This window comes from Typopeltis vanoorti, chromosome 7 (assembly GCF_054136105.1).
Source record: "Typopeltis vanoorti isolate ZY-2024b chromosome 7, IOZ_Tvanoo_1.0, whole genome shotgun sequence".
Lineage (NCBI taxonomy): Eukaryota > Metazoa > Arthropoda > Arachnida > Uropygi > Thelyphonidae > Typopeltis > Typopeltis vanoorti.
In genome coordinates this window covers 64,667,816-64,693,613 of record NC_143555.1, presented here as the reverse complement: position 1 = coordinate 64,693,613, position 25,798 = coordinate 64,667,816, and the positions used below count along the sequence as shown (strand labels likewise).

General features: G+C 36.4%; 2 protein-coding genes across 2 annotated transcripts in view; both read right to left on the bottom strand.

Moving 5' to 3' along the window:
• Nucleotides 1-17,309, bottom strand: part of LOC150104735 (SCAN domain-containing protein 3-like) — a 56,677-nt gene extending 39,368 nt beyond the window's left edge. Inside the window, exon 1 of the mRNA XM_090395618.1 lies at nucleotides 16,806-17,309. Within this exon, the coding sequence (XP_090251744.1) occupies nucleotides 16,806-17,309 (504 nt within the window). The remainder of the gene's footprint in view (nucleotides 1-16,805) is intronic.
• A 5-nt stretch (nucleotides 17,310-17,314) lies between these two features.
• Nucleotides 17,315-17,776, bottom strand: LOC150104734 (protein ZBED11-like). The gene has a single exon (XM_090395617.1). It carries the CDS (start codon nucleotides 17,774-17,776, stop codon nucleotides 17,315-17,317), a length of 462 nt encoding a protein of 153 aa, XP_090251743.1.
• Between the last annotated feature and the right edge of the window lie 8,022 nt (nucleotides 17,777-25,798).

Here is a 25,798-nt window from a genome sequence, read left to right as displayed (position 1 = left end):
ATCTTGGCTGGCAGACATCAGACAGTGAACTGGCATGAGCTCTGAGGGACTGTTTAAAGTGGCTGAGGATCGCTCAAAATTTGCCAAGGTGGTCGCCGACCTCCGATAGGAGATGGCACTCAAAGAAGAAGAAAAAAACAAACATGAGTGTAAAACGAAATACAAACAAGGAAAGCTTAAAGCAAATGCAATATACTGAAAAGCATATACAAAAAAAAAAAAAAAGAAAGAAAGAGAGAAAGAAAAAGAAAGAAAGGAAAGAAAAAAAAGTACAATATTTCAGTGTGTCACTGCTACTACAACAACTTTAGTAACGATGACGGGTAAAGAATAATACAACAATGAATGGTTTCATAAAAAACGGCTAGTGTGTTCAATCCACGTGCATCCATCTATACAAATACGTGATGATTTTGGATCTGTGGAAATTATTTCCACAACTCAAGGATTAACAGTAACAGAACAAAAGGCCTAAGTTAAGGAGCTGACATCTTAAGCTGCTCTCAAGGCTTCAAATGAAATGCTTACATTAGCTAATTAAAATTTGCTAATAAATAGAATATTTACTTTAAAAAACATACCTGCATTCTTTAGAGCAGGGGTCTCAAACTCAATCGCAGCAAAGGGCCAGTCAATTAGATGTATATCTGACGCCAGTCGTATTCAATATTATTCTGTGAACCAAAACATAAACTGTTGCCGGCCTTTACGACTTACGTAAACGGTTACACTACCATTTAAATTTATAACCATTTTTATTTTTAAATTTTAAAAATATAACAAGTTTAGAAAATATAAGTTCAATTACATTTTATTTATACTTTAAGAAAATTATTTAAATACATAATTTTGACTTACAAAAATCTTTATGACATTTTTGTTTAAGTGTCGTAAAATAAACAAGAATATCAACTAAAAAAGGCCAGGTCTTTGCATCAATCTACGAGGCCTTTTTTTTTTTTTATTTGATTTTGATCCTGAAATCTTTTCCTCTGTACTAACATGTATATCTGCTTTTTCGTTTCGTGTTGCAATATGAAGTATTGCATTTAATCTAGAATCTTTTATCCGTCAGCGGAACTTTGACTTATTAAGTTTCATAATTGAAAATAATTGCTAACTTCCAAAGATTGACAACATTTTTGCACAATAAATTTTATATTTGAGATATATACTGCCGATGTATTTATGAAAATTTGGTATGCCGACTTCGTTATATTTATTTTCTAGTTCAGTATGCACTGGAGTTCAATTATTTCCATTTGTAATTCTTCGTCAACATATTCAATATTAATTAAACAAGGTGAACTGAATAACAATAATTCATTTTCAAACTGGTTGAAATCAGAAAATATTTTTTCAAATTCAATTTTGAATTCTTCAATTTGAGAAATGTAATTCTCAGCATCATTATTACTTCGAGAAATCGATTTAAGTGTAGAAAAGTGGACTAAATTATTCTTTGCCAACTGGGTTTGCCAAAGATAGAGTTTTGCCAGAAATGACTTAAACGAATCATACATATGACATAACTGTTCAAGTCCTTGCAGAGCAATATTCAAAGTGTTTAAGTGGCTTGTTATGTCAACAAAAAAAGATCAGGTCTTTGCACCAATCTTCATCGGTCTGAGGAATGAGCTGAGGAATCAATTTTCTTTGGATGAAGTAAACATGTCAATTTCTTTTAAGAGTTCAAAAAATCTTTTTTAAACGACGCTACAACTAAGCCACCTAACCTCCGTATAATATAGCAAACTGCTGTATTGTGAATCCAATTCATCCAACAAAGCATTGAACTGTTGATGATTGAAGGCGTGAGGGCGTATCCAGTTTACTGTTTTAATTACTACACTCATGATGTGTTCCATCTTTAGTTTTTTAGCACAAAGTGACTCCTGGTGTATTATGCAATGAAACGATTTAAGTCTGTCCTTGCACAACATTTCCTTTTTCATTTGAAGTTTTCAAACAAGTCCAACGTTAGCACCAACCATACCAGGAGCCCCATCTGTAGTCGCACTTACTAATTTTGACCAGTCCGCGTGAGCATTTTCACGACTTTTCTCAATACACAAATATAAGTCATTTCCTGTTGTTGTTCCTGAAATAGGCACTACATCCAATAGTTCTTCAGTCACATTCATATCGTCATCAACTTTACTTCCACAAAGAAATATGCCTTCTCCCATTTTTCTTGAAAAGTTCTGCCTTCTTGATCTATTTTTCTTTTTTTAACTTTAAATTCAGACATTGTTACTGAGGTAACTTTTTATTAACACACTAGCATATTACAATGCTAACCTGTAACTTATTGACATTGTATCACGTGGCTTAAAATGGTTGCGTGACAAGTAACTTCCATTCAGTGGAAGTTACTTGTCACGAATTTACTAATTCGTGACAAGTGGCAGTTACTAATTCCATTCCATTGCCAACATTTGATGATAGAAACATGGTACAAAGAACTGTAGTGATAAGTTTTACTTTTGTTTAAAGCTGTCATAAAACATTTATAAGTTTGAATTTTTTTATATTTTAATCCCCGCAGGATGTTAGAAACATTGATTTTCAGAAAATAAATCATTAAGGTCGCGAGCAGGATATGAAGCCTTCGCGTGCCGTATCCGGCCCGCGGGCCGCCAGTTTGTGACCCCTACTTTAGAGGAAAGATAATCTGACGCTTTTTTTTTAATTTGGTTGTTGTTGTTATTATTGTTGTTAAGTGAGAGATTTTATATTGTGATATATATTTAACACCGAACACATTAACGAGGCCAAGAGAGTATAAAGTTTAGAAAATGGGAAACGTGGAAAACTAATATATTCATATGAATATATGGAAAAGCGAAATATATATACAGTAAAGCACAGAGAAAGAACACCATTTAAAATTATAACAGGAAACTCCGCTATACATGAGCATCCAGCAACAATAACGGTGTGTTGGACGTTTCGAATAAATCGTCACCAAGTTATGATGAGTAAAACAGAAAACAAGTTAGGAGCTATCTTGTCGTGAGGCTTTAGTTTGAGAGCAAGGGAGAATAATAAATGTTATTGTATTGATATTGGTGAGATTACGTGTGGTTGTTATTGCGTATTCTTATTAGCTAAAGATGCGGAGAAATAATTTGTCTTCTCGTTTTATGAAAATTTGTGAGTAACCTTTTTAATATTAAATATTTTCATTTTTAATTTTAATTGTATAGCATGCAACGATATTTCAGTCGTGCTTTTTTTTTTTTTTTTTGGTAAGTTGTCAGGTACAGGGCTATGCAATTATAATAATGTTCAATTAGAAGTGATTTCATAAACGGACAGTGGATCGGATCTAACTTGTATTGCATTAAATTTGTACAGATTATAGCATAGTCGTTGAGAGGTGATAAGATTAGAGGTAAGATTGTTATGATTAGAGGGTTTTTTTTTCACCTCAAGTTTCTGTTTAGTCTCTGATGAGAACCAAGTTCGAAATAACTGTCAGTTTAGTAAAATCGAAACGAAGTAATACAAGTTGAATATGTAGACTTGTGAGCTGAATTCATCTTAAGCAGTGAAAACCAAGGCAATTAGCATGTCGAAGGTTATATTCTCATAAGCTCTCAGGAAAGTTTTAATCCGGCTTTAGACCTTCAATGGATGTATTATGTACGGGGAGTGATTTTCTTCATGGTATATTTGTCTATTTTGTCTTGTTCTTTGAGCTGATGTAACATTTTATGAATTGATTTTAATGGGAGTCGAATCGAGTTTAACTATTTTGGAGGCGCACCTAACGATGTCCCAAAAATCTTCTGTGGTAATCATGTTTGTCAATAATGAGAGTAATATGATTATCAGCTTTACTGATAATATTAGATTTTTTAAAAAATATATGGTTTCAATTAGGCGGGAAGGAAGGTATGGTTCTGGATTTTTATTTTTATTTATTTTTTTATTATTTTATTTTATTTATTTATTTTTTTGATGATACTGTTAATTTTCTGAAAAATATCTTTGTTGATGTCAATTTCTTCCCTCCTGGGAAAATTTGAGGAATATTAAAATTAAAGTTTATTTTAAACTTGATTTAAATTAAAATTTACTTGGCATCGAGAGAGAGCGCATAGTTCAATTTTTAAAAAAATAAAAATAAGCAGACTAAATTCACTATTTAGGTACAGGGGACAGAGGAAGTATAGGCTGACGAGGTGTGGGGGAAAGGTTTAAGTCGATAAATATGTTAACTTATTCTATTTTTAATTATCGCGCTCTTCGATTACATATCAATTGCTATTAATTAGTGTCTGGATCTGTTAGAAATTATTTACCATTCTTTAGGTCCTAAGAGATGTTTTAAACAATTTTCATTTTTATGAAGGTATTTATGACTTTATATGATATTTTCTTTACCTCTCTCTCTCTCTCTCTCTCTCACCTAGGAATATACGAGAGTAGACTAACTCAGACTATCAGTAGGATTCCTAAGAGGTTTGATATTATTGCAATTTCAGTTTAATATACCTTTATTATTTGGTCTTTTTTACTTAATTTAATAAATAAAAAATAATAATAATCAGCAAACGCCTTTTATTTCCTATGATTATCGCCAATTATAAGCGGTAACAGATGAAGAGATGGGCAAACAAGTGCTGCTATCAATTGGTAGCTAACCCTAACAGGATCTGTTACTGTCTGAAATAATGTGGGTTCTACGGTCGATATTCTGTACGGGACGAAAAACCCGATTTTCCAGGAGATAAAAATCCGCTTGCTCGAGTCAGAGATCGACTAACTCTGGAACCGATCGAAGAAAGGCTTAGAAAAAGTTTCTCCAGTCGGCGACTCGACTTACCGCATTTTTAAATACTATTCTAACTGTATTTTTCACCTTATAACACGCGCTTTTTTGTACTTAAAATATATCTGAAAATTAGGATGCGTCCTATAAGCCCAATGCGTCTTATACACGGATGTGTTTTTTATGTATACCCATTTACGGTGCGTCATCGCTTGTCTGTAATGAATGATCAGTTTGAGTAGTTGCACGGTCGTTAACGGTCACGCATTTAAGCTACTAAATCAATACATTATTATATTTAATTTTTTTTAATAACCCATGGATTCTACGACGCACATACATAGCTATACGACTGCGTTTAAGCGTAGTGTGATTGAGTACGCAAAAAAAAAAAAGAATGACAAAAGGGCAGCATAGAGACGCTTTGGTCCTCCACCCACAGAAAAAATGGTACGAACTTGGAGGAAACAATAGCAGCAATTAATTAGAAGCAAATTCTAAAAAAACACAATTCTGCAGAAAACTGGCAAAATAGCCAGAAACTGAAAATGAATTAAACTCGGATAATGGATCAAACAAGATCGGGGTTGCTGCGTATCTACAAAAATGATTATTCAACGAGCAAAATTATTGGCAACAGAAAGAAATAACATCGATTTTACAAGGTTGATCATGGAGCTTTAGATTTACGAAGAGAAGTGATTAATGCATGCATGCATTATTATATGTTAGATTTTTTAATGATTTGAATGTTTTTGATGATTTTTTAAGAATAATATTTTTTATCTAATAAACGGATAATACATGTATTAAAATGTAAAATAAAAAGTAATAATGATAATTACATGAAAAATTTTATGCATAATTCGTGCGTCTTCTTTAAACCTGATTGGGAAACTCCACTGATTTGTAAAGACATTAAGAGCCTAGGTAATTAATTAATCGCCCTTTCATTAAAAGCTCAGTGTTTTTACGACCTTTGATAATAGTTATAACATGTGACATTTTTTTAAAAAAAAATTCATTTCTATTTCAAAAACATTTAACGTTATTAGCAAATTCCCCAAGATTAATATGATAACGGAGAGAAAATTATTATTACAAGATAACACCAAGATTAAGGTTATCCTAAATGAATAAAATTACACGATAAAAACATCAGTAATAAGCATACCACTCACCTTCTGTTTCCTTTCATAAAGTTAGTAAATATCCTTGGACATTTTGCAAGTTCTTAAGAATTCGGTATCACAAGTTTTACATTAATCTTTCAAAAATGTACAAAAGTATTTTTTACTTAGGACCTTCTCATAAACAAGCATTTAACACTAAAACTCACAAAAATTTAACTACGAAAATCTCACACCAATGTTAAATAGAGCTGAAAACATTGCTGCTGGCGCAATTAAAAAACTAAACGTAAACAACTCTGTAATGTAAATAGTAAAGAGGGCGTCACAATATGATGCATAAAATCCCTTTATTGACTATTCTTGAATGAGCATAATTAGAAATATATTCGTTTCCCCAAGATAACTAAATTATTTTCCCCAGTAATATCATGAAAGATATTGATACATAAAGTTAATAAAAGTTAACATGCGAATTTTGAAGAAAGAAACTGTGTTTTCTTCCGAGTTACTGCCAGTAGATTGATAAGATAAAGATGCTCGAGAAGAAATTCTGGGAATCCTAGGAGATAATAAAATAATTGATTAAAAATAAATACATAATTTACATAACAAATATTTATTTAAATTAAGGGGATATTAAATCCCACATTATTTCAAAACCGAATAAGAAACTCAGATATCGGAATCAAGGAGTTTCATGCCGAATACAGTAAACCATAAAAGTATCGGCGGATACTAGCGTAAGCCAAAGCACGTAGTACAAACTAGGGCAACTCGTAGCAAAGGTGGACAAAGCTCTGATCTCTATTCTTAGTATTTCCCATAATGTAAAACACATCTCCTAGGAGATGTATGATGTTATACATTATGGTGGAAGGTCACTACCCAGACCAGTTTCGACCTTTATTGAGGTCTCATCAGTGAGTAGGTAGACCAAATTAATACTGAGGGTATAGCGAAAAGAATTTATATACTCTGCTATACGAGTTGCCCTAGTTTGTACTACGTGCTTTGGCTAACGCTAGTATTCGCCGATACTTTTATAGTTTACTATATTCGGCATGAAATTCCTTGATTCCGATCTTTAAGTTTCTCATTCGGTTCTGAAACAATGTGGGATTTAATATCCCCTTAATTTAAATAATGTTACATCGCCGAAATGAAGCCTATTGGCTCTTTATTTGAGTAATTTAATGGGTGCACCTGTTTGACAACTCGTATAGCAGAGTATATAAGTTCTTTTCGCTATATCCTCAGTATTAATTTGGTCTACCTACTTACTGATGAGACGCCTTTCGCTGGAGGATTTTCTTTCCATTTGCTAGTTTATTTAGTTACTTGTGATATATTTCTTGTGTTTTTGCTTAACATCTTACTAACGTTGTTATTGTTATTAACCCTAACCTGCTGATAGCGCTACGGGATTTTCAGTCTTTAAGACTCTTAATTTCTTTTTTTTCTTTTTCACCCAGAGTCCAGTTAAAATGAACAAGATGATCCCAGCCCCCCCCCCCCCCAGGACTAGGACCTTAGGAGTGGAGATTCCAGGATTGGAGGATCCCAGAGTCTTAACGAAAGTCCTTAACATGTTCATTGCCAATCACGCGATATCGCGCGGTGCGAGTTCTCACCAAACGGCCGCTCACGCGTTATCGCGTGGATGTCGTTAACTAAATAAAAAAATAAAAAAAATTTGGCCACCACACGAAATTCCAATTTTCAGCTTGGCAATGAAAGTGTTAAACAGCTGATAGGAGTTTCAAGCATCTACTCCTTCACCACATATGGAGGAGGACGATTTCTTATTGTGGTAAAGAACCTAACTTCGAGAGAGACAAACTTCTAGAGGGTTCCCCCGTCCTAGGGAAGCAGGTGATCCCTACCATGGTGGGGTCATAAGTGAGGCAGTTAAAAATCGACCGCTTCCCTATGGAATACCTAGAAGTCGGAGACGACGTGTTGGTGCAAACCTTTAGCAATTGGGGTAAGGTGAGCAACATAAAGAAGAGCGTCTCCAAAGAGGTCCCCGTTTGGTATTCCGGTGAAGTGACATTTACGATGGACATGCGACAACCTGTGCCCAACCTCGTCACGTCGAGTGTCATGGTAAATTATCTCGGGGTACAGAGACAGTGTCTGCGATGTGGCTCGGTCGAACATCTGGGAAGTGACTGCCCCCGAGCCAAGTGTTTCAACTGCGTCGGCGTCGGGCACATCTCCAGCCAGTGCCCACACCCCTGCCGAAAGTGCTCCAGCACGGAGCACAAAATAACATCATGTCCTCTGCGCACATTCGCAGAGCGGGCAGGGGCGCCGATCGAACCTTTCAACCGCAGCCTGCCCGAGACGCCGGTGAATTTCCGGTGCTCCCCAACACCAGCGGGGAGGAAACATTTGCACAGACGGTCTTGGGAAAAATCAAGAAGCGTCCTGCAACAACAACAGCAGAAGAAACCGTTTCCCCCCAGCAACAACATCCGCTGAGGAAACAGTCTCCCCCTCGGTTGCTTCCACCGTACCACTACCAGCGGCGGAAGAACAACGAACAACCGAGGATACAGATGAAGCTAAGGATAATGTTCCACCAGCTACCCCCCCCCCTCAACAACATCTGAGGAGGTTTCATTTGTAGACGCTTCCAAGACCTCCCCTGCAGTAGTCAGCGTCCCCCCCCTGCAGCAGAAAAGAAGACAGAGAAGGGGGAACAACAACTTCCACCCCCCAAAGAACCACATAAGAAGAGGAAGGAGCAGGCTTCCCCTAAAATGGAGAAAAAACATCGAAGCCGCTCCAGAAGTACGGACTCAACAACATCTGAGTCCGATATGGAAGAGGAAATCCCCTTTTCATCGTCAGGACAGTATAAACTCCAAAATAAGTAAATACACCGGCTCCCGGTTCATTAGCTACTACGACTACAAAATAGTCGACAACAAACTTACCAGCTTTAAAATCAAAAACAGTCGTCACGAGTTGGAGGTACTCACGAGCCTGTGTGCAAAACTGGAAGCCGGTCTGCAGGGTGCTGGATATTCTCCTCCCCCCCCCCCACGACGAATTGAGTCCTTGGTTAATTATGTCAAGCAACTGCGAATCAAGTACCTAGGCCGGGAATAACTTCATAAAGTTAACATTAACTTTCACACCTCCTCTAACATCCGGCTCTTATTCCTGCAGGAAACACACTTCTTCCACTACCGGGATATGCAGGAACTGAGCCAAAAGTTCCCCATAACATCAGTTTGGAGCTTCGGCAATAGAAACAGCGCCGGGGTCGGGGTACTTATGCTAGCCCCCCCCTCCTTGGAGCTTTCCATAACATCCATAGACTGCAACTCGCCATAGACTGCAAGTACCTGGGCTGTACCACTAGGTTCATCAACATCTACGCCCCAGTAGATCCACCATCAAGATCAACATTCTTCCAGTCGCTTTACAACTACTTGTATGGTGGCCATCATGTCATCCTGATGGAGGACTTTAACTTCGTGGCGGACCCGGCATATGATAAAATAGGGGGAAATCCCAACTTAGGTACTGCTGGCTACAGGCAACTGGAAATTCACCTCAGGAATCTCCAGCTGACAGACATCTGGACGGCTCACAATCCCTACTGTCGGGAATACACTTGGACAAGACGTGGAATCGGCAGAAGGCTCGACCGCTTCTATCTGTCACCATCCCTTGTTTCCAGAGTCGAGGCAATAAGGCACGTTAACATCTGTTCTTCCATCTCGGACCATAAATTAGTTGTTCTCAGAAGTTGACATTAAGATCCTTCAACTGCAGGAGAAGCTGGGGGGGGCTTCTGCCTTCCCTTCCTTAACATCAGATACCTGACTAATACCGCCTTTCATCTCAGCAGGATACTGCAAACTAACCATCCTTGGAGCTATCCTGTGCGGTATTACTTGGATTTCAAACTTCCCCTGTTTGGGATCACAGTCCACCAAGGTCCCAAAGCGGATATTGTCCTGGAAGACTACAACAGACTTTGCCAGCTCATGCAAAAACTCCGCTCGTCGAGTATTAACACCGCCGTGATCAGAAACAGCAAAACTTGGTACGACCACTTTTTCAACATCCTTCGAACCGATGTTCCGGATCTAGGAATAGACAACAACATCCTCTTCGGCCACCTCTCCAAACATCGAAGCTACCCATCGAGAAAGGACTCGATAGCATATGGCCACCTTGCAGTGGCCATACGGGAGGTTCCACAACATCGGGAGGTTCCACAACACCAGGAACCCTTTCTGTGACTTCTGCATGGCTTGGACACCATAGAGCACGCCTTCTACGAGTGTCTTCTATCCAACAACATCTGGAGGAGGCTAAGCGATGTGCTCCGCATCCCTCTCCTACCGCAAGAAGAAATCATCTACGTGCAGTTCGCCCCGCCAGCCACCAACAAGCAGAAGTTACTGGTATTCATCATCAACGAGATTAAATACCACATCTGGAGGGTAAGGAAGAAATCTTCTAACTGTGCTAACCCTCCCAGTCTGTTGCAACTCTCTCCAGTCGTCCTCTACAAGTTTTACAGCTCTTTGAGGAGGTTCCTACATCTAGAGAGAGAGAGAGAGAGGCTTTGGGTGACAGCAGATTTAACATCCAGTGATGTACACCTCCTATCCTGTGCACTAACAGAAATAACACCATCAAGTTCTGTTTGCTGCTGCTTTAACATCTTCATCTGCAGCAGCATCTCCACTTCCAGCCATTCTTCTGGTTTTTGCGAGGTCTATTTTGGTCCCTGGTCGCCCACGGAGGTAACTCGGACGAAGAACCCAGGCAGTGCAGGCCTACTTGAGGCGGGCTACCCTGAAGAAGTGGGTCACCTGGGTGCCGGTTACCTCCGTGGTCCTTTTCAGCTCGTGAGATAGACATTTTCGGGTGAATAGTTATCATCAGATAGCTAACAAGATGAGCATTATGAGCTGAGGACTATTTTTCTTCTTCTTCCCTAGTTACCCGCCCTTCCCATCCTATTCCCTTTCCTCTCCTTCTCCCCACCCCTAGAACCCTACTCCAACCTCTCTGTCACTTCCTTTCCCTTTTTTTTGTTCTCTCCGAGGATACTCTGTCGCCTTTATTTTCAGTAGGCCGATGATGGCATTTTCACTTTCTCACCTGAAACCGGTCTGGGCAGTGACCTTCCACCATAATTTATAACTTCAAACATCTCCTAGGAGATGTGTTTTACATTATGGGAAATACTAAGAATAGTGATCAGAGCCATATCCACCTTTACTACGAGTTGCCCTAGTTTGTCCTACGTGCTTTGACTTACGCTAGTATCCACCGATACTTTTATAGTTTACTATATTCGGTTTTGAAACAATGTGAGATTTAATATCCCCTTAATTTAAATAATGTTACATCGCCGAAATGAAGCCTATTGGCTCTTTATTTGAGTACCTAACAAATAAATAAAGAAATAATATAATAATATATTTATAATATATTATAATACTTAATAAATAAAAAAAAAGAAAATAATTTCTTCAGCACCTTTTAAATCACTGATGGTCGTGTGCTAGCTATTATGTGATTGGCTAAGGGTGGAAACTAGCTGCCTACTAGTCTTAACAGTTAGTTAGGGCTAAAATGGTTTGCTATATTTCTCTTTGGGGAATAAAACGAGTTAGGGGATTTAATTATTTATTTTATTTTTTTAAACACCTTTTATTTCATAAGAAAGTAATATATATTTTTTTGAATAACAGCTTCACACATCTAAGAGAAAACTAAATATAATTTATTACTCCTATCTATTTTGCTGAATATGTCATGAGCTGCTTACAAGGAGAAGACAAAAAAGTTGGTAACAACATTTAAATTCTGAATACATCATGCGTATAATATTACGTGTCTCGGTCGCTGCTGTCCACTTGGAGGAAACACCATTAGGCTTCAGATGGGAATAACAGACGGAAATTAATATATGTATGAATACATGTATAATTAATTAATTAATTAATTTTAAAATAATAAATAAATAAAAACATAAAAAACAGCAGTCACTTTTTAAACTTAGAAAAAGGCATACAGTCTGTCCGATTACGATTAGGACGGTGGAATAGGGATTCACACGATTCAAAAAATAGTCGATCAAATTTGAACCAACTGTAGTGAACATCTTGAGACGGTTCCAGTGAACTCTGTGTCTAGTGTCAATGGCATGAGATGTAACACCTAATTTTTCAGAATCCAAATATCTTATATAATCTTGATGTTCTTCTATTCTCATAGTAATAGAATGGTCAATCTGTCCAAAGTAGCAAAGATAACAAGAACATGGGTATTTAATAAACACCGGGCAAGGATAAAGGTGATAATGTATCTTTGATACATTATCACCTTTATGGTAAGTAGGATAACAAATTCCGCAGTGTTTTGAAGGTGGTGAGTAAATTATATCTGCGAAGGGTACTTGCTGTTTGTTCAGATGTCCCCTTAAGATAGGATATGCTGATCCTTTTAAAGTCAGATCGCAATCTGGAAAGGGGATGATAATTACCAAATATATTCTGTACAGAATATATTACCAAATATATTCTGTACAAAGATCTCGCTGTTATCCATTAAGTGATAGAGTAAGTTTTATTTTATTTAATTCTTCTAATAGAAGAGACTCAGAAGAACAAATTGTGCGTGCTCGCTGTGCAAGGATTTGATAATATCATTTTTTTGTGAAGAATGATGATATGAAGATGCGTCGTTATATCTGGGTGTAAAGGATTGCTACCTATAAACAGAAAATTTAATATTACCAGTAGAGTTACGATGTATTAAAGTATCCAAAAAGGGAAGACTTTTGTTAGATTCACTTTCAATAGTGAAATTGGTGAGAGTATATAAAGAGTTAATTTTATCCAAAAACTGAAGTAGTTCTGTTTCCGAGTGAGATCAGATTGCAAAGATTACATCAACAAAACATAGCCAAATGCGAAGCAGAGCAGAAATTAAATCTGATTGTTAGAAATCCGATCATCTAAATACTCCATAAAATTATTTGCCAAATAGGTGATATAGGACTACCAATTGTAGTACCTTCGATCTGCTGAAATAAATTATTATGACAAGTGAAGCAGCTGGCATTTATAGTAAACTTGAATAAATTGACGATGTCAACAGGAAAATCTATTTGCAATAAAAGCTACAAAATTTCTTGAAGTGGTACATTTGTGAACAGGGAAACTATTACACATCAAAGGAAACCATCATTTTATACTCTTGAAGATAAAGTTATTTAATTTTTTTTCCTTGAAGTGAAAACTGCTTTTTATGTAAGAAGTGTTTTTCCAAATAAAATTTCGTAGAAATCCCGAAAGATATTTTGCCAAATAATAATTAGGAGACCCTTTGAAATCAACTGTTGAATGTAATGGTTAACCAGATTTGTGTAGTCCTAAATAACCTTCCGAGGATTAAGACAGTCGATCTTTGCTCTCAGCAGATAGTTCGCACAAGGGCAGCTGCATATAATCTCATAGCATAAATGAGAGCAAACAGCCACCGCTATGTCGTCGTCCTTGACACTGTAATTGTGGTAGTGTTAGCGATTATTGACTAAAATAGTCAGGTCGTATAATTAATTTTCTGAATTGCTTGGTTAAAAAAACCAGAGTTCCAGAACGAAAATTCCAGAAGGAAAATGCTCTCTCTCTCTCTCTCTCTCTCTCTATTACATATATATATATATATATATATATATATATATATATATATATATATATATATATATATATATATATATATATATATTTAAAACAGGAATGATGCGTGCTGGAGTTCCAATGGAAGTTGACTACGTGCGCCAATACTGGGCAGCGGCAATGTGTGCGTCAGAAAGATTGTAGCTAAGGCTGTTGTTAATATGGGATGAATCGAGCGATATTTCTCTAGATTCGATAATCTTTCTTTCGAGTTCATCATAACACACATGGATATTAGAAGTTTGCGGCCAGTCTACGAGGTGTTGGCGGCCTTCAGTAGAGTTGATAGAGAAGAGAACGTGGCTAGAGAGAGCGCTGGCCCCGGTCCTATTGTAGAATGTGTCTCTTTGGTGTTCTTCCATAAGTAAAAGGATGGATTTAGTTGTCTGGCCGTAATATGGTTTGCCACATTTAAACAAAATCTTGTAGACTCCTGGATACTGAATAGGAAGATGTTTCACTTTATGTCTACTTAGTATGGAGCGAAGTTTTGGAAACGTAGTGAGGCAAGTCCTAATGTTGAATTTCTTAAGAATTTTGCCAGTTTTGGGGAGAGAGAGAGCTGATGTATGGCAACGATATAAAAGCTCTTGGGGAAGGAGAATCTTCAATAGCAGTTGAGCGATAGAAAGAGAAAAATGTATCAATCTTTTTAAGATAGAAACCATTGTTCACAAAAGTCCTTTTTAGTAAATGGAGTTTATTTTCAATTTCTTTAAACCACATTGTTTCAAAGGAATCTCCACAGGGTATCTCCTTTCTGGATTTACACATTCAAAGAAAAGAAGACGGTTCCATCGCCACGTTTGTCTATCATTCTTCCGCTCATCATCTATCTCAGAAATTTGGCATCATGAAATCACTAGTTTCCAGAGCACACAAATTGTGCTCCTCTGAAGAATATTTAAACCAGGAATTAGAAATAATCAAAAAATACACCCATCCTAAATGGATATAATCTCAAAACAACTCAAAAAATCATCAGTCACCTTCCCACACATTAACCCAGACAGGAAGAAGTCCATAGGATTCCCATACCTTACGTCAAAGGCATCTCCGAACGTCTTTCAAAAATTATGAAGAAATACAATTTTGCCACTACTTACAAACCTATCAACCAAATTTATAACTTGTTACCTTCTCCTAAGGATAAACTCTCACCTCTGATGTTACCTGGCGTTTATGAGATTCCATGCTCCTGCAAATTGTCTTACTTTGGTCAGACAGGTAGGTCTGGTCAGAAACGCATCTCGGAACATCAAGACATCGTCTTTTCAAACCGCAGAAATCTGGTCTTTCCCAACACGGAGTTAAAAATTCAAACCATAGGATCCATTGGGAGAAGTCAAAACTTTTACTAAGATCTTTATATAAATATGAACGTTTATATAAAGAAAGTGCTGAAGCCCAACTACATAGACCAAATTTAAACCGCAATGACGTTCCTACTATTCCTAAAGTATGGGAATTGTCATACAAAATTGTGTAAAATAATCTTTATATATATATATATATATTTTTTTTTTCAGTTATATTTAATTTACTTCTATAAGACGTTACTGCACGCATATTGAGATTCCATTGTAATCATGCGCCCTAAATGTATGTTATTCCTAGTATTGTTTGAACTACTGCACTGATGATGTCCCAAGATACTTGGGATGAAATATTTACGAATTAAATAGTCATTACTGTGGTTAATAGGTGTGTTTTTTAGTGATGAAATATAAACAAGTTCCTCCTTTCCCAACCCATTACCCATATACGGTACTGATGTACTATACGTTGATCAACCAACCTCTCGTGTATGGGCTCAACATAAAAAATAAAATAAATAAAAAAAATGGATTGGGTGTAATGGGACACGATGAAATAGTCAAACGTAGCACTAAATATTAAAATAATACATAAAATACCTACACAAATGAAAATTGTTAATTTTACATTGGCGAATAAACATACTATTTCAAAAAACATAGGAAAATTATTCAACATGTTTATTGCAATAGAAAGAAATACTAACTGTAATGAATAATTAATAAGCAAACTGTATATAACTAAAACCAAAGGAAATCAATTTCGAATAGTGTAATGCAATTTCGGAAGAGATTTACAATACCTGCTAATTCTGATAACACTTTCATAACGATAAGAATACAACAACCTGGAATAAAATAACTTTTGCAAATAACTGTGTAGTGCCATCTAGCGATGAAAATAACAACTGAAGAAACTGCACAGACTTTTCTATTTAAAAACAGTTATTCAATATTTTGAAAGAATTATGTTACCTTCTTTTATGAAATAAATTTCTCCTAGATTCAAAAAAAAATAACTAGAGATGAATATTTGGCGTACAAAAGCCGAAATCGAAATATTGAATTTTTGATTCGCCGGAGAGTAAATTCTTAAATTTGTAAATCATCCCAAAATTAGGTTATTTTTATTATTATGCAATTAATTATATACTTATTCATTTTCACATAAGCCAGTGTTTTTCAACCTTTTTTGGATCGTGACCCAACTCAACGCCTCAAAAATTTTGATGCCCTCCCTCTAGCATAATAGTCAACCAAGTTCTGAAAAAGCATAATATGAATAGGTACTTCAAATAAAAAAGGAACATAGGTAAAACTGCTTTGACTTCGAATATAATGAATGAATACAAATATATATATTCATAAAGTTCTAATAGACTCATCATTTCGCATTTCTGAGAGTTATTCTTGATACTGCATGGCCACAACAGTTAGGTCCACTAGCACTGGTTGAGTTATTCAAGATGGAAAATAAGTTTCTTTTAAATCAGAAAATCTGTCATTTAAATCACAGGCATTTTGCTTAGGTGATCAACAATAACAAGCACAACAGCATCAGTTACCTCACATTTATTTAGCCAATAAAATTGGTCAACTTTTTTCGCTGAAACATTATGGCCTTTGCATCAACAAGGGTCTTATTTGCTCCTTGCAGTTGCTTATTTAACATATTCAGTTTTTCAAAGATATCTGTCAAATAACTCACAAATGCATGACCATCAACTGTTTGTAAGAGTTTCATTTCAAGTTTGTCATTGAAAAACTCATTAAGAATATCAAATAGTTCCATAAATCTTCTCAAGCAATTCCTTTGCGACAGCTACCTCACCTCGGTGTGAAGCAGTAGTCTTACATGGTCAGCAGTTTTATCTTCGCAAAATTGTTTGAAGAGACGCTCGCATTTGGCATTAGCTTTGATAGTGTTGATACATTTTATAACTGAATTCAATATCTCATTTAAAACAGGCGAAAATTTTTTGGAAACTAAATTTTCTCTGTTAATAGCACAATGCACAAGCAACATTTCAGGATTGTCATTCTTCATTAATTTTAAACAGCCACGTTTCTTGCCCATCATAACAGGCGCACCATCTGTAGCACAAGATGTAATATTTTTCATTGATATTTGAACTTCATCTAAATAATTTTTGAGTTTATTGTATATATCAATGGCAGTAGTGGTGGTTTTCAATGCTTCACAGAACAATATCTCTTCAGTAAATTCACCATTGTCAATATATCTTACATAGGTCATCAATACAGCCTCACTATCTGTTACAGTTGATTCATCCAACTGTATTGAGAATTTCCTTGATCTCAACTTTTCAATAAGCTGTGTTTCCACATCTTTAGCCATCTCATCTATTCTTCTGCTAAAGTGTCATTGCTCAGTGGCATTCCTTTGATAACTTTGTCATCTTTCTCCAGAACTGTTTTGAGAAAAGTTGATATCGCTGGTTTAATTAAATCCTCCCCTATAGTATGATTTTTTCCTGATTTAGCTATGAGCAGAGAAATTTCATAACTAGCTTCAAGAATACGATTTTGGATAGCAGTTCGTACAGAGAACAATGAATCTATTGTAGATCTTTTCTCAAACTTCTCCTTTAGAGACTTAAATTGGTTCAATTCATAGTTCACATAAGCGCTGTGTTTCGCCTTCAAATGTGCTTTGAGAAGACCTTTTTTTATTGATTCGTTGGTCAAGCAATGTTCGCACAATAGACAGAGTGGTGACCGTTCATCCTGAGGGGTGGGTATGAAACCGAACTTCAAATACTCATCTGAATACTGACGAACTTTTTTCTTGCTTGCATTACTCATTTTATGCATGGGATTAGCAACTGAAAGAAAAAAAAGGTCTATAAAGTACACTACGCAAACCTGGATTATATAAGGAAATTAATGGTGCATAACATGTATTTATATTACGAGTTCTACAAAGACATATAATAAATAAAAAATTAACATAATAAAAACGTAAAATTTTAAAAATCGACCGTCACAAACTGAGAAAAAGAAACAACGAAATATGAGAGATTATGTTCATGTTTTCAGTTGTCAAACGAACCTAATGCAATAGTGGCAATTGTATTAGGTTCGTAGCAACTTTTGGGTAACCATAAAACTAACAACATGTAAAAATGTTACATAAAAACGCCTGCTAGCATAAAATCATTAACAATACATAAAAAAATTAAACAAACTTGCCTAGTTGTTTCTGCAACAAAAACTGCACAATGTTAAATTGCCACTGTTTACTTTTCAGAAGTGACGGGTGCTACGATCTAACTTACGCCGCCAATTACTTGTGTTGACTGCTGTATAATCCCACCACAAAAGCGAGAGCTATTGTTGATTCAATTCAATTATACGACGTGTAATAATAAACACTCATCTCACAATACGGATTAATTACCCTATTATCGGAATGGATTCTCTTTCTTTTGACATGTGCAGAAGTGTCAAAGGGTCTCGAATCCTTCTATACTAGTGTTGCCAGCTTTTTTTCTTGGAAAGTCAGGGTTGCAATATCGATAATTTATCACTGACAAAGTCGATTTCTTGACTATATCGGTGATGAAGTGACGAATGCAACATCATTTTCTAATTGTTCCCCAAAATATTCAAATTGCCCCACGTTGAGAAACACTGACATAAGCCATACATCGACGTTGAAAGATGTGAACAAAATGAAATACAGTATACAACTAATATACTGTACTTACTATTACTATAATTATGCATATTAAAATAAAATAAAATAAAATAAATGCCCTCCTCATTTTGTAATAAATGTATTCGAAAGGTAATAATTATAACAGCTTCATTGTACATGTCAGATTATTATTATTATTATTATTGCACATATATCAGAACTCTGTACACATGATAATTAATAAGAATAAACAACCAAAAGGCATCTAGTATGAAACTATTAGTATTCTAATTTAATACTCTAATGACACCAAAACATCTTCATAAAATCCAAACATTGGCTTCGAAAGATGTGAACAAATATTAAATGCACTACTATGATTATGATATCTACTACATGTACACGTATATGGAATGTAAATATACAGGGTCATATATGTAATGGAAATATATATAGATGCATATGTACTTGTATGCCAATATATATAAGATGGCCATAATTAAAGAGGAGATGTTCAGAGCCTTGTAGCGAGAATTGTATCTGGAAAAATTCAACCAAACGAAATTTATAAAATTCTGCCGCGAGGAGACATTTGGAGCTATAAACGCGTGATTTGGGATTAATTAAACAGTAATGGCTAGAAGAGACACAACAAATCAATTTCCGTGTTCGTATAAGTTACAGATTTGGTTCAATATGTCAACCTTTCAGATGTTCTAAGAGCTGCATTCTATGAATGACATTTTCTACAGCGGAACCAACAGATCTGAATTGATTTTCCTCACATGCAGTTATTGTCTTTCAAGGTTGCTAAATCGGGAACATGTCCTTTGTACACCTCGTATTCCAGATAGCCCCGCAACCCAAAGTCACATGGGTTGAGATCAGGCGAACGAGATGGCCATACTGTAGCAAATGCACGATTAATCACTCTGTGTTCTGCGAAGTCTTTTCGTAACATTTGCTGTACGCAGTCCAATGTGAGGTGGTGCTTCATCCTGTATGCATATAGTAGAATGAAGGCATCTTTACTGCTGCAGTTGCGGAACAACAAAGTTGCGTAGCATTTCTCGATACTTTACAGCAGAGACGTTACATCATTGGTCCTGTTGGGCGAAGTTCTTCGGGAAAAAAAGTAAGGACCGATAATAAACGATGCAGTGAAACCACACCACACTCTGACTTTCGGTGAGTGTAAAGGGGGTCTGATGGAACACATGAGGAACATTCCTAGTCCAAATGCTGGAATTGTGTGAGTTAACACTGCGGTTAAGATAAAAATGTGACTCGACACTCCATAAGATCTTCCGTGGTCATGCATCATTCATCTCCATTCGAGCTAAAAACGTCAGGGCAAACTGCACTCGAGTTTTAGAATCAGCATAAAGCAAAGCTTGCATATGGGAAATCTTGTAAGAAAAAACCTCAGCATTTGATACAGGATTTTCCACACAGTTAAGCATGGCATGTCCAGTTGTCTTGATATTATCCGAGCACTGCTGGACCCCTTGTACATTATTTATTCCTTGTTCTACCACTGCAGTTGCAACTTCATCAACTTGTTGAAGATTAATCCGTTTGCGTCCTTGTCCTGGCCTCCTGCTAAAGATCCGCTATTTTCACATAGCAAAATCATTTTTCTAAGATTTGTTATTGTCATTGGACCTTTTCTCCTATCCTTCAAACGCCGGAATTGTCGAAATTCAGCATTAGAGTTACTGAGTTGTTGATAGTAAAGCTTGACTAGAAACGCACGTTCCGGTAAGGTGAGATCCATAGCACTTCAGTCTCATCAAAATGACGCGAATTCGTTTCGGTCTTCCTTATATCCACTAACTCGTCAGTAGAAACAGTGAGATTATGCAAATATCACCCGATTTTATCGCGAATTGTTCGCTGTTGGCTGAATTTTGCTTTTTTTTTTCCTCTGTAAATCAAAATCACACATTCCAGAGTACATCTAAACCACGTTTGGTTGAATTTCGTCTAATACATTTTTCGTCACAGGCCTCTAAACACCTCCTCTTTGATTATGGCCACCCTGTATATATATAATTATTATAATTTGGTTTATTTTTAATATATATATATATGTGTACGTACCTGCACGCACATTTGTGTGCATATATTCTGTACATATCATGTATGAATAATAAAACTTGATTACTTATTAAAAATAATATAATATTGTTGCTGTTGTTGTTGTTGTTGTACGGGCAGCCTCATGGACTCCGAGCACTCCTCGTGGGAGACCCAATCTATCTACATAAACTATCGTGCCTCTTCTTGAACCCATTAACAAACAAAACGTGCATAACTAACTCTGGCAACACATTCCATTCATTCAGAACTCTCCAATCGAAAAATCTAGTCCTCACACCCCTATTAACTTAACTTCTAGAGATGACCTCTTGTCATACTCCTTCTAGCCAGATGCTGAAATATTTCATCAATCCTATAAAGCTATTTAAGTAACTTAAACGTTTCTATCACATTCTTTCATTTGCTCCTATCATCCAACTTCTGCAATGTACACACCTTCAATCTCTCCTCGTAGGACTCGTTCACAGACCACTCGCCATCTTTCTCGCTCATCTCTGAATCCCCCAAGAATCCTAGGACATCAGACCTGACCACAGTAATCCAGATGTAAACGTATCAAATCCTTATAAATAGGAATAACAACTTCCTTATCCCTACTTGTTAGTGTGTGACCAAGTGATCTTTTGAGCTACCTTAGCATATGTCCTCTAAATTTGAACTCTATCTACCACCACCACCACCACCCCTTAACTCCTAGTTTCATTTTTTCTTACCTGGAATACATTTTCAACAATGTGGCACACTTCTGAAAATCTATTTATTCCAAAATGCATAACTTTACTTTCCTCGATATTAAATTGATACCCATTATTTTTTTGCCTATACTGACAGACCATTTAAATCATCCTTCAAGCTCTCCACATCGCCTCGATTTACTAATTCTATATTTTGTATCATTCTATCTAATTTTGCATAAGCCAATAACTAAATATTTCCTTTCAGGTTATTTCCTATATCATATATGTAGAAATTAAACAGTAGTGATCCTCGCACGGAAATTTGCAGCGCAGCACACCACTAGTTCACCTGCATTCTCCTGGATTCTGCTTCTCCATATACCACTTCTTGAAATTTCCGTCAATCAGCAACCCTTTCATCTGCGTAACCTATGCCATGCGGTATTCTGTCACATGCCTTTGCAAAATCCAGCAGAATCATCGTGTAGCCATTTCCTTTATCCAAATCAACTGTCATCTGTCAGTATTATAAAAAATTAGTAATTCACTAAGGCATGACCAATCCACCACAACTCATGTTGCTCCTCACAGAATATCATATTCTTATTTACTCATTCCTGAATTCTCTTTTTGACCAATTTTTCCAGTACTTTCAATACTCTCATGAGATACTGATTGGTCTATAATTTGCTACCGAAGTTTTAGAACCGCCCTTATGCCAAGGAATTATCATCTTGTCCTCTCCAGTCCCATGGAACTCTATTAAAGTTAAGACTTAAAGAATATAGTCGGAGACTTGCCAGTTTTCTTGCATATACTCTTAAAAAGCGAGCTGATATCCCATCTAATCCCAAAGCCGTCTTTACATTGATATTCTGCTATATCCTAAGAATCACCATTCATCTTTTTCTGTTCCCACATCAGTCTCTGTTACATATGTCACTGTAGTAGTAACCTCACTTAGATGATAGACTCTTTCAAAGTGGTCACTCAGTAACTCAACTATTTCATCTGCTTCTGTCACCACCTCACCAACAGCACTCATTAAGGTTATTCTTCCATAGTCATTCCTCATCTTACTTGCCATGTAATGAAAGAAATCTTTGGGATATTCTTTGGGCTGCTCAGCAAGTTAGTGTATATATATCTGGTTTTGCCTTCTTTTCCATACTGGTCACATTTCTTTCCGGACCTCTTGTACTGTTCATAAGATTGCTAGTCACCTTTCTCCTTATATACCATCCAGAGCATTTTCTTTTACTGCAGCTTATGCTTAATGATACTACTCATCCATCTGACTTCTACTTGACTAACCCTCCTTAATTTAGGTATACACTTTAATATTACTTCCTCTAGATGCCCTTAACTATCCACCATGCATTACTAATTCTTTCCTTGTAGGAGTTTATGCCGTGTCAAAGCTTTAAGTTTCCTCTCAGCTCGTCATAATGACCTGCCTTATAGTTCCACATATATCCTTTCTTGACAGAATATTCTTCATGTTTTACAAACTCCACGGTCATGACCGTCTGGTCACTTTCCCCAGTTGGAGGCAATGTAGCCATCTTAGATTTGAATAGTTCTGATTCTATGACAAAGTCCAATACTCTCACATCCCAAGTCTCCATGATATGCAGCCTCAAGTAATTATATCTCAGTAGGTATACAAATTCCATATCTTTACTGTAATGGGATATTTCTTCCTTCCAGTCTATATCTCCATAGTTGGAGTCCTCCATAATAATCACTTGATCTTTACTCGTTGTACTAATTTGTCCATGCATGTCTTCCAAATCATCCATTGAACTTCCTGGTCTATAGCAGCAATCCAGGTCTGGATTAACCATTAAGCAAAATAAGCACGTGCTTAGGGCATCATAGAAAGGGAGGCACCACAGAATTTCTGCTTTAGTTAGATGATGAATTTAATTTAAATTAACTTTTAATTAGTTTCTCATTGTTTTTATCTTTTCTTACTGTTACCTACTTTGTTTCAATAAATGATGACGTGTAGAAGGCCTAATAAAACTTTAACCACGTGCATGACGGTTCGTTTACATCGTATTATCGCTCTCGACGTATCTAGCATTACCATTGCGTCAAATGAGGTAATTTTTTTATAATTAACGTAACCATTTTATTTTTTATTTTCCTGTCTGTTTTAGGTTTTGTTTTAATAAATTATGTCTTATAAAAGGCTCCAGAAGCAAATATAAAACAAATCACGTGGTTGTCTCAGAAACGCGTCTCCTGTAAAATGCCTAGCTGTCGCAGAAGTGCGACTCCGGTAAAATAAGAGTTAATTAGAGCACGAAAGCACAAGGTTCAGCTGTAAGCCGAAAATTAAATTGTTTGTATGATTTTGCCTGTGATATGTGTAACTGTGTTGATTGCCACCTAATATTCGACAAAATAATCTTTTTATTTCTGTATTTAACAGATCCCAAGAACCAAGATGAAACGTGTTCAGTTAAATGGTGCACAAAAGTGAAAACTATCAAAAAAGAAATAAGAGGAGACTTTGCAATTAGATTCCAAGACTGCAAAGCTGACTGATTTCTTCACACAAGTTCCACAACATTATATACCAATTCCTGATCAGAGCCAATCTCCGTCATCAGAAGTGGACAAAAATACCACTTTGATCACTTCAAAATCAAAATATGATGATGTCGAAATCATCAAGATGTCACAAGCAGGTTCATCTAACACATGTCTTACTATTGACCTCACTTTGTCTGTAAATTCTCTTGATATCTCTACTGCAAATTGCTCTACAAAACATTCCGAGGTTGAAATAATTGCTGTAAATGAAAGTTTAGTGGGCCATGGTGATGGTGGTGAAATGATTCAGTCTGCAAAAGATGAAGTAAATATAGCAAAAGATCGAGGGATGTGGCTGATTTCTCTGCTGATGACGTGGCTTATTGGACTCCTTGTGGACCCAGTGACTGTCAACACCACAATGGGCCATTTGAGAAGTCTTACCGACATTTCAGTAGTGGCAAACCAGTAAGATACTGTTCGCAGAAACTTTTGTTGGGACAAAAGCCAATGGTGAGGAATACAAGAGAGAGTGGTTATTGTATTCACCATCAACGGGTTGGATCAGTTTATTGTTTTGTTTGTAAACTGTTTGCTCCTAAAAATTTCTCACATTTTGCAAGAGAAGGGTTCAGTGACTGGCGAAATACTATTGTAATTGATCAACATGAAAAAAGCACTACTCACCGAGACTATGCTAACATACTTAACTCGCAGACAAGGTGTAGGGTTGGGACAACAGTTGGAAAAACAAATTCAGGAAGAGTGTGATTACTTGAACATGTCTTGAGGCGTGTCATAGCTGTTATTCGTACGTTAGCTGAACGTGGCTTGGCTTTTCGAGGAACAGAAGAAAGATTTGGATCATTGCAAAATGGGAACTTTTTAGGGCTGCTTGAGTTCATAAGTCAATTTGATCGATTTTTAGCAGGTCACATTGCGAAATATGGAAATTGTGGCAAAGGAAATCCTTCTTATCTGTCGAAAGCCACCTGTGAGGAACTCATTCAACTGATGGCTCAAAAGGTCCACGTGCTTATTGTTGATGAAGTAAAATCTTCTGGTTATTTTAGTTTGTCAGTTGATTCAACACCAGATCTGTCACACATTGACCAGTTAAGTGTTGTACTTAGGTACTTAAAAGATGCCTATTGAACGCTTTTTAACTTTTCTGGAAATGAAAAGCTATACCGGTGAGGAAATGGCAAATCAGGCGTTGCAGTACTTACGTAAAGTTTGTCAGCTAAACTTTTCAAAATATAGGGGTCAGTCTTATGACAACGCTATAACATGTCTGGGCATTATAAGGGGATGAAGCAAAAAATTTTAGAATCAAACAAGTTTGCTATATATGTGCCCTGTGCAGCTCATTCACTAAATTCGGTAGGCCGAAGTGCTGTTGACTGCTGTCAAGAGGCGGTTAATTTCTTTTCTACAGTGCTGTTGCTCTATACCTTTTTTTTCAACCTCAACCAGCCGGTGGATAATTCTTAAAGGTTGTATTGGAAATGAAAATGTCTTAAAATCCCTCTCTGATACCAGATGGGAGGCACATGCTATGGCAACAGGCAATTTTGAAATCTTTCCTTCAAATTTTAGAAGCGTTAAACTGTATAGCCGAAGACCAGTCACAAAAGGGAGACACTAGAAGAGAAGCAGATAATATTGCAAATAAGATGTAAGAGCTAGAATTCGTTTTTATGTTGAATTTTTGGGATGCGATTTTGCAAAATTTTCATAGAGTAAGCCAAGTTCTAAAGAATGAGGTTATCAACTTAAAAACATGTGCAGATTTGTATGGATCATTAGCTGACCAATTGTGCACTTCACGAAATGAATTTGAAAGATATGAAGCAGCTACAA